We start from the raw sequence: 9,685 nt of genomic DNA on the forward strand, positions 1-9,685 counted from the left end.
TTTTCTTTTTTTTAATTTTTTTGTCCCTCCAAAGAAGGGGTGGCTAGCCACCCAACCCAACCCAACCCAGCCCCCCTGAATCTGCCCCTGATGACCCTAAAGGAACGGAAATTGGTCGAGAGTGTGGAAGGGTGAGGCTATGACCAACAACGAACTTGAGAAATTTAGGGCCATATTTTTGAAGAAGGGACATCAGTAAAGAGGCTTCTTTAATTAAGATTGATTAAAGAGGAAATCACATGCAGCACTGTATTTGAGTGCCGGGTTTATTCAGAGAGAATTCAGAACTGAACTGATCATTAAATGCCAGGGAATAAGAGGACTCCAATACAGTTGCGATATTGGTGACGCTGAAAGATTTTTTTATAGACCACAAATTTACGATATTATCTCATCGTCCATCCAGTCGAACTTATCGTCTTCAAAGGCCCTGAAATAACAAGTTTAATGGCCGAAATAAGTCGCTAGGTAGTCGTGTCTAGGGACTGCTAGATAGAATAAATGACCATCTTAATTACCTCCGTCATAACATTGATCTCGCCTAACCAAAAAACACTTAACGATGTAACGGCGCGACAGAAGCTATTTCTCCAGGAAACCAAATACTGGTTTGTGCCAAATCTCTGGGAGAAAAATCGAAGTATTATGTAGCCACATTGAAAATTTTGCGCGCAACTTGATTTTACTCCAGAAATATGATATGCCTTAGTCCAGTTTAGTCGCTCCGGCCTTACTCACTTCAGGGAGTACCAAAGTGAAAAAGAAAGTAATTCCGAATTCCGTTTTGTGATATAGTTTCTTTAATAGTTCATCAAGTTTAGACAAAGGAAATCATGTCCGTGACGGTGTTTGGATATCTGATCTTGACTAGCATAGATTAGTTTAGTTTCGATTGAGAAGATATATCAAACACTTAAGACCGTGTTTGATCACATTCCCAAACACCGAGACAGGAGTCTGTATTTTTGACGAACTTCGAGGAGTTTGATAATGTGGTCAAACTCTTATAGACTTGTGTTAGAGCCACATAATAAAAATACGGGATGACTCTAGAAGTCAAAGGCGACTGATTTAGGGTTTATTTGCTACCTATTGCCTTCTTTAATCGTCATTTTCCCCATGCAACAAATGAATACAGCACGACAGAGGGGAACAGTCACAGAGAAATGAACTGAACACATTGATCGTAGAACTTACCTATTGTAGGACAAACTAGTTGTAGTGTCTCTTAGAAAAAGCGCGCCGTTCTCATCATTTACACATCGCTTCTGCTGTCCTGGTGGAATGGAGTAGCCATTTTTGTCAGAATGGCACCACGTGACACAAGCGTATGTTATTGTCATTATCGCAAGCAATCCTATGATGCCTAGCGCCACGCCTAGAGCTCTTCTGTTGGTGACTTGATATAGAAGCAACGATCTTTGATCAGATTCTGAAATCGAAAGAACATAGGATTCTTCGTTGTAAACGTTCTTGGCAGAAATTGAAAGAGATTTTGCAAAATCAGTTTCATAGGTAAAATACACGATAGATCAGTCAAAGTTTACACCCCTTACTAACCGAGTTTCAGGTCCGTACTGTAAGTTGCGAACCGCACTTGGGCCATAAATCGAAGGGGGAAAACGAGGATCCGTAACTTACAGTACGAATCGAGAAAACGAGGTTAGGAATCGAAGATATTTATTATCTTTCTGCAGTGCGTATGACAGGTTCAAGAACGATTTCTATTCACGCGGAATGACTTCAAATTTCTGACGCACGCCGGAGCAAAACGAATTAATTTGAAATCGTTAATTCGTTATCACGTTTTAATACACAATTTTAGAAGTAAAAGAAAGTTTTAAACTTTTACTTGCTATAAAAGTTAAGAACACTTGGCAATTAATCAGGAAATATTTTGGCAACAAAAACAGCTTTATTAAATGTTAGCGGGCCGTTCAGTGAAATACCGCCCGCTAACTTAACCAATTACAGCGCGCGTAGTAACTGAGAGATGTAATGACAAGTGTTATCAGCTGAAAATCCCTATGGTTTGACAATCCTGTCAGCACAGCATTCGCGGCTTCCACAGAATACCCAGAGTCCCACTCGATCCTCGTACCTGAAGAGTTGGAAGCCGCTGACCAGAATACGACTGCCCTGCTCTCAGATTGTTTCTCTTTGTTGTAGAGTGTTATGTTCAGGATGTACACACTGTTAGGCTGTAGATGTTCAAACTTGTAAAGCACGTGCTCCTGTGATATGTTGTTAATTTGATGGCTCCATTCACTGGAATTCAACAACCTGAGTTTGAGGCTGACGACGCGAGCGGCAGAAAAGACGCCATGAGCTGTAAGACGCCAAATGACCTGCACGGACAGGAATGACTTGTTTTGAGCTGACACGCTGGACAACAGAGGATTTGGCTCGGCTGTGGATAGAAGAAACAAAAGAATGGAAAAATTCTTCGGTATTTTGATCAATTTGCACATTTTTTTTAAACATCATCTGAAATTCTCCATGGTTTGAGAATTTGGGCAACCCTTCACGCACGACGGACTGAGCGAAAGAGGGACTACGCTTACTGCTAGCTACGAAATCGTGATTTCAGCACCTTACCTCCTCTAAACGTTAGTTCTAAGAAATTGTTGTCGTTTTAAGTTGGTGAATTTCCTGTCACCTGTTTTCTCCACGATGCAAAAATTGCACATTTGTAGGGGTAGATAACATGTGGTTCTTAAATGACTAGGTTTGTGCATTGCTCAGAACGCAGCCCAGTCATTAGGTATTTTCTCCTCAGAGGAATCTGAACTCTAATGAGACCATCAAAAACACGAATTAACAAATTGACGTCAGTTTTTCATGCGTCTGTCCTGTTATTGATCATGAATTTCGTCATAACATTGTCACAGTAGCTGTTGACTACTTTGACAATGTTATGACGAAATTCATTGTCAATAACAGGACAGACGCATGAAAAACTGACGTCAATTTTTTTTTTACGATTACAAATTGTCAAATTGTCCTCCCTCGCTAGCTGACGCATCGCATATATTATAAATTCAAGGGTCTGTCCGCTTATTGACAATAAAAATTAACAACTGAGCGCGCGAGAATTTCTGCAGTTATCGTAAAAAAAGCTTTAGGTCTAGGCAAGTCAGGCTAGCATGTTCGTGATGAATATAGCCGCTGGTATACACCTGAGATGAGCGTAGCCAAAGGGCTTCTAATGGCATTCATCCTCGCTCCCAGGGCTTTTCCTTTAGAGATTGGGAGGAAAGGGAAAAGACCTGGGAACGAGGTTGAGAGGTAACGTCTAAATAGTGAAACTCGTCAAACATTACTACTGTGCCTCGATTTCCGTCGCTCCATACTGGAGATGTGATTGTTGTACGCTGTTTTCAAATCACCTTTAAACTGAAAGAAACCTTTAAATAGTAGTCTAATAAAATAGAAGACACCAAAGAGATAATAATAAACCATAAAGGAACAAAGATGGCTAAGGATGGAGAAGATTGACACGGATTACAAACGACGAACTTGAAAAATGTAGGCTAAACTTTTCAAGATGCTCAAACAGTGACGTAGCTCCTTGAATGCGTGTTTATAAAACAAATTCTAAAGAAATCACCTTGCGTGACAATAACAGTGATGAGTTTTGAAATGTTCTGTTTCTTGTAAGTAACCACGCACTTATAAAGCCCTTCATCCAAGTTGTGCTCTACCACAGGAAAACCAAGAACAGCGCTGTGGTTCTTGATCCCGTCACTAATCACGTGACCGTCTTTGTACCAAGACAAGGTAGCATCCTCTTTTGATGACTTCACACAATAACTGCACTTCAGTTGGAGTTTGTCTCCTTCCTTAACTTTTATCAAACTGGGCGACGTTTCTCTTTCGTTAAAAGAAACTGCAAAGGAATGACTGGCGATTATGCCTCAGAATTTTGTAACAAAATACACTGTTTCGCCTTTAAAACAGAGTGTCTGGTGTCCTCTGTACATCCGGGACTATGAACAGTGGTCACATGACCAAGCTAGTGGCGTGCATGTGTGTACAAGTGGGAGTTTAAAGTGCGACTTTGTGTTGCTCGAGTTATTGACCTCAGTGGCTTCTAAGACTAGTACTACAGTGTGTCTTCCAAATAGGCCAATCCCGATATAATAAAACTCTAACTTGGCTGTTAGGCTTAGGGGAACAAAACAAAAGAAACTAATTATTCATCCCTCATCCTTGATGCGATTTCTTTTGTTTTATTCCCCTAAGCCTCGGAGCCAAGTTAGAATTTTAATATATCGGAATTGGCCTATTGCTCTTTGGTCCAGGAAAAGAGGTACTCTCTCTACCACTCTTTCCGATCTCGGTCCGACCTGTACATTAGTTATCATTCTTTTTCTCCATCCTTGAAATTTTGAAGCAAAGCAATGCCTGTTCTTGTCAGAAGCTTGACTGAAAGCACGCTTTCAACGCATTTGCAACTATACCTGAGCTGTTGAAAGAGCTTCCACAGGGCGGAATTGCGGAGATTGTCGCTTCAGTAGTCTCTGGTAATAAAGGAGTTCTCATCATCACAGTTGACACGATCGAAGCAGGTGATGGTGATGGATGAAAATTGTTGGAAGCTATAGAAACGACTCCTGCAGGTACATGAAAACACAACGATAATCAATATCGACATCATGCACAATATTTCATGACGATCTCGCCTCGTACTTACAGGAACCTGTGATACTTTTAATTTGACTGACAGACGGACGGACAGACAGACAGACGGCAGAGGCAGAGTGACTAACAGACAGACTGACTGACCGACTAGCTGACTGATTATTGACCGACTGACCGACAGACCGACTGACCCACTGACCCCTGACCCTACTGACTCACTGACTAACTGACCCACTGACCCACAGACGCCCTAACCCACTGACCCATTGACCCACTGACCCACTGACGCCCTAACCCACTGACTCACTGACTCAATGACCCACTGATCCACTGACTCAATGACCCACTGACCCACTGACCCACTGATCATGCACTGACCCAGTGACCCAGTGACCCAATGACCCAATGAAGGACTAACCCACCGACCCACTGACCCACTGCGTGACCGACCGACCGACAAGCATGAATTCCTACGATCCCAGCATCCAATTAAAGTAGTGTTCAACGATATTCAGGCACTGTTCTTGAACGATATGAACTACTCTGTGTATCTGTTCGTTTTTACGAAATACATGAAACTCGTCTTGTCCTCAGAAAACAATCCTAGCCAAACACAGCGCACAAGGAAATTCTACGTGTATCTTCTTGTGTAATGAAAGCGGACACTTCCTCAACCGATAGTTGACATTGAACATTGCGGACATTTGTGAGCAACAGAAAAAGAGCATTTGCTAATTTACCTTTCACATATAAGGTGGCTGTTGCACTCAAAATGGTTTCACCATTTTCTCCTTCAACGCAGCACGTATAATTTCCAGTGTCGTTGACTTTAAGATCAGTAATTTGCAACTTTGTCGATGATTTTGATAGCTGGTATTTATGTCTATTGATCTCAGGAGCTATGGAGCCATTTTCACATATCGTACGACCAACAGAGGCACTTTGAAATGACCAAGTTATTTTTAATGGGAGTTTCCTTTCCGTATCTTGGCAGGTAAACGTTGCATTTGATCCTTCTGAAGCGATTGAAGTGTCATAAGCGAACACAAAGCGTCCTAGAGTAGGTAGAAAAGTGAACAACAGAAACTTTAATTAAAAAAGGGTTTCGACGAAAAAAGTATATAATATTGGTTTCAGAAAAACGGCAAATTTGTTTTTGCTAACGGTAACGTGACGGAGTCGAAATTATATAATCACTACAGATTACCTGTAAAGTTACCAGTATCTGAAGCTAAGGCCCTATCCACACCAAGCCGGATGAATTTGAAAGCGCAGCTTTATTTCTAAGGTTAGGCCTACCATCAGATTAATCCGTCACGAAAACCGGCGGAGCTTTTCGAAAACGGTCTTCAAACAGGAGGAATTTGAAAACGCTGGGTTTTCGTTTTCATGGGAACGGAAAACACTTTAATGGCGTAGCGACAATGCTGTGATTTCCTTGCCTGAGTTTTCCTCGAACACACAAATCCTGAATGACCGGTGAACGTTGCGTTTTTAAGTTCCCGCGGCGTATAGTTTAGGATGGAAAACATTTGATTCGCGCGTTTTCAGAGTGAAACTTCTGTTTTCAAGTTCCTTTGGCGTAGTGTGAACGGGGACTAAGGTTTTGATCCTTCTGTTACTTCGATAGCGCTAAGCCATGAAAAGCCTGTCTTCATTTTGGAATAGAGAGCCGGTAGCTTGAGTCCTAACAAACATCTAGGATGTTTTGAATTTCAGAACAACCAGTGAAGTCAGCGTTTAATGAGGCCGTTAAGAGTAAATTACGTCGATTTTAAGGGTTTAGAAAAGACACTAGAGGACCTGACAAAAGTTTTGAACACGGATGGAAACTGCATTAAAAGCTATCTTTCATTTCGTTTACGATTAAAAGATATTATACCACATGATGATGTTAAAATTTAACTTAAAACATTCACAAAAAAGACGCATTTCCTTATCTCCACGTCTTTTATATGAAGCGTTTCATAAAAAGATCAGCATTAAAGGAATTGGCCTTCTGTTACTTAAAATGGCTTTCGCTACAAGCTAGCCGGCGACCTGGGGTTAGAATTTATAGATAAAATGAATTAGTTTTCCCTTCTGACTTAGGCTCATCGCGTTGCTTCGGTTAATATAGTTTAAAGTTCTAGAGTTTGAATGTTATGAATGGAGTTTGAATGTTATGAATGTTTGAATGGAGTCTAATGGTTGCCCTCATCTTATGCGTCCATATGAAGAGGACGCGAGCCACTGAAAATAAGGCCGTTAGTGTTTCTGCGAAGTTTACAATTTACTTGTGCGTAGGTAAGTAAGAAATTGAAATTTGCGAATTTCCCTTTTCCACCATCACGGTCATAAAGCTTGGCGCTATTAGTGTTTGCACACATTGTAGTTTTGTGTAGTGCAGCCTCTTATTTGAGTTTGCGCTTCCTGCTTCAGCTCTGGTAAATTCTTTAACATCTATTCAGAAAGAAAGTTGTCTTACCTTCGACGGTGTTAGAAGGAAGACAAACGGCAAGGCTACTCAGCAATACAAAATAGAAAGTCCTCATTCCACAGCCGTGCGATAAAGAAACTTCATCTGGATTGTAATTGGAATGCCAACCGTTGTCTGCTACATAGCGAATGTATGTTGTTTGACGACATTAATTTGTTTGTTCCGTTGCCTTTTGTGACGTTTGCGCGCGCGGCCTCTCGTTCCCAGGACTTCACGCGTTGGTTTGGAGTTAAGGATTGGTATACCTTAGCGGTCCCACCCAATGTGCATGAAGGAGATTAAATTACGCTCTGTTATGTTTATGATTGTACTTGTGCGAAAATATTCCTGTGAAGAAGTTGGCAAATTAAACAAGGGATGAAATTGTTTAGTCTTTTATGATCACTGAATTCAGTTAAACTAATGCGTTTGTAAATATACTCACTACAAAAATTTACGAGAGTTCTTATGACTGAAAGTTATCATGGCGATATCACAGCGGACATCAAATCAACTGAGCATGCTAATTATTCCTAACGGGACACAATTTTAAATGTGTATGCATGTGTTACTCTTCTTAGAAAGGTTAACTTAGCTAGAATTGTTTCTTTTTGAAGGCTCTAGACAAGAATTTTTTTGATTCAGTCAAATCAACAGCTCTCTGGGAATGGATAGGAAATGTTTATGTGGTGTTACAACAGGGGACAGTAAAAAGTCAATTGACCACTTTTCGGTTTGTTCATATCGTTATTATTCCAGCAAATAATAAGGTTTTCTCAAGTCTGGTAACCTTTTACTTCTGCTGACAAATACGATGTCACTTGCCAGCCTCGCTATAAATCCAAGATGGCGGCATAGCCTAGGTCGCGCGGCTTGTTTTCATCGAGCATCCTTCAAATCCTTGTCAAACGCTAAATGGCGCGAGCACCTCTGCGATGTCTTCATTTGCGCGCCAAATGCCTTTGCCCTGTACCTCAACCTTGTTACCTTAAGGCTCCGACCACACTAATGCGTTTTTAATAGCATCCGTTTTCGTCTCAACGAAAACGAAGTAAAATTATTTTGGACCACACTAGCATTTTCGTTTTGTTTTCACCCGTCCACGCAAATTCGTTTACGCCCAAAAACGCTGATGGAAATGACAACATATAACAATTTTTTTCTGCACCGTTTTCAAAAGCCTCCATTTTCACCTATCCAGACTAAAAACCGCGCGTTTTCAAAACGTTCAGTTTTGAGAAGGCTCCACTTTTAAAAATCTTTTCAACAACGTTTTCCGTCGTGTTTTAGTGTGGACGATGGGCGAAACCTCATCAAAAAGTATGCGTTTTCATATGTAAACGCATTAGTGTGAAAATTGTGTGGCGTCTTTTTCGTCCTAGACATTTTATTCGTCTTACACGTATTTTACTCTTAGACATTTTATTCGTCTTAGACCTATTTTTCGTCCTAGACATTTCATTCGTCTTAGACGTATTTTTCGTCCTAGACATTTTATGCGTCTTAGACGTATTTTGCTCCTTAGACATTTTATTCGTCTTAGACGTATTTTGCTTCTTGGACATCTTATTCGTCTTAGACGTATTTTTTGTCCTAGACATTTTATTCGTCTTAGACGTATTTTTCGTCCTAAACATTTAATTCGTCTTAGACATAATTTTCGCCTTAGACATTTTATTCGTCTTAGACGTATTTTGCTCCTTAGACATTTCATTCGTCTTAGACGTATTTTGCATCTTAGACATTTTATTCGCCTTACACGCATTTTTCGTCCTAGACATTTTATTCGTCTTAGAGGTAGTTTTCGTCCTAGGCTTTTTATTCGTCTTAGACGCATTTTCGCTTCTTAGACATTTTATTCGTCTCAGATGTATTTTTCGTCCTAGACATTTTATTCGTCTTAGACGTATTTTGCATCTTAGACAATTTATTGGTCTTAGATGTCTTTTTCGTCCTACATATTTTATTGGCCTTAGGCGTATTTTTCGTCCTAGACATTTTATTTGTTTTAGACGTATTTTTTGTCGTAGACATTTTATTCGTCTTAGACGTATTTTGCTCCTTAGACATTTTATTCGTCTTAGACGTATTTTGCATCTTAGACATTTTATTCGCCTTACACGCATTTTTCGTCCTAGACATTTTATTCGTCTTAGAGGTAGTTTTCGTCCTAGGCTTTTTATTCGTCTTAGACGCATTTTCGCTTCTTAGACATTTTATTCGTCTCAGATGTATTTTTCGTCCTAGACATTTTATTAGTCTTAGACGTATTTTGCATCTTAGACAATTTATTGGTCTTAGATGTCTTTTTCGTCCTACATATTTTATTGGCCTTAGGCGTATTTTTCGTCCTAGACATTTTATTTGTTTTAGACGTATTTTTTGTCGTAGACATTTTATTCGTCTTAGACGTATTTTGCTCCTTAGACATTTTATTCGTCTTAGACGTATTTTGCATCTTAGACATTTTATTCGCCTTACACGCATTTTTCGTCCTAGACATTTTATTCGTCTTAGAGGTAGTTTTCGTCCTAGGCTTTTTATTCGTCTTAGACGCATTTTCGCTTCTTAGACATTTTATTC

At 40.0% G+C, this 9,685-nt stretch overlaps 1 protein-coding gene across 1 annotated transcript; it reads right to left on the minus strand.

Annotated features, from left to right (window-relative positions):
- Nucleotides 1-3,644, minus strand: LOC145491782 (uncharacterized). The gene is made up of 3 exons (XM_081471043.1): nt 2,102-3,644; nt 1,198-1,432; nt 1-430 (listed from the first exon to the last, which is right to left on the minus strand). The coding sequence occupies exons 1-3, from the start codon at nt 2,469-2,471 to the stop codon at nt 379-381; spliced, it is 657 nt and encodes a 218-aa protein (XP_081327169.1). The 5' UTR covers nt 2,472-3,644; the 3' UTR covers nt 1-378.
- Nucleotides 3,645-9,685: the final 6,041 nt, after the last annotated feature.

Source organism: Orbicella franksi, chromosome 7 (assembly GCF_964199315.1).
Source record: "Orbicella franksi chromosome 7, jaOrbFran1.1, whole genome shotgun sequence".
In the NCBI taxonomy this organism is placed as follows: Eukaryota; Metazoa; Cnidaria; class Anthozoa; order Scleractinia; family Merulinidae; genus Orbicella; species Orbicella franksi.

Bases quoted from the DNA above. Each gene is read 5' to 3' on its own strand.
- LOC145491782 (XM_081471043.1), bottom strand. From the start codon at position 2,471: ATGTGCAAATTGATCAAAATACCGAAGAATTTTTCCATTCTTTTGTTT. The intron at 1,433-2,101 runs GTACGAGGATCG...TTTCGATTTCAG, and splicing joins AGCGGCTTCCAACTCTTCAG to AATCTGATCAAAGATCGTTG. The intron at 431-1,197 runs GTAAGTTCTACG...TTGTTATTTCAG, and splicing joins ACTAGTTTGTCCTACAATAG to GGCCTTTGAAGACGATAAGT.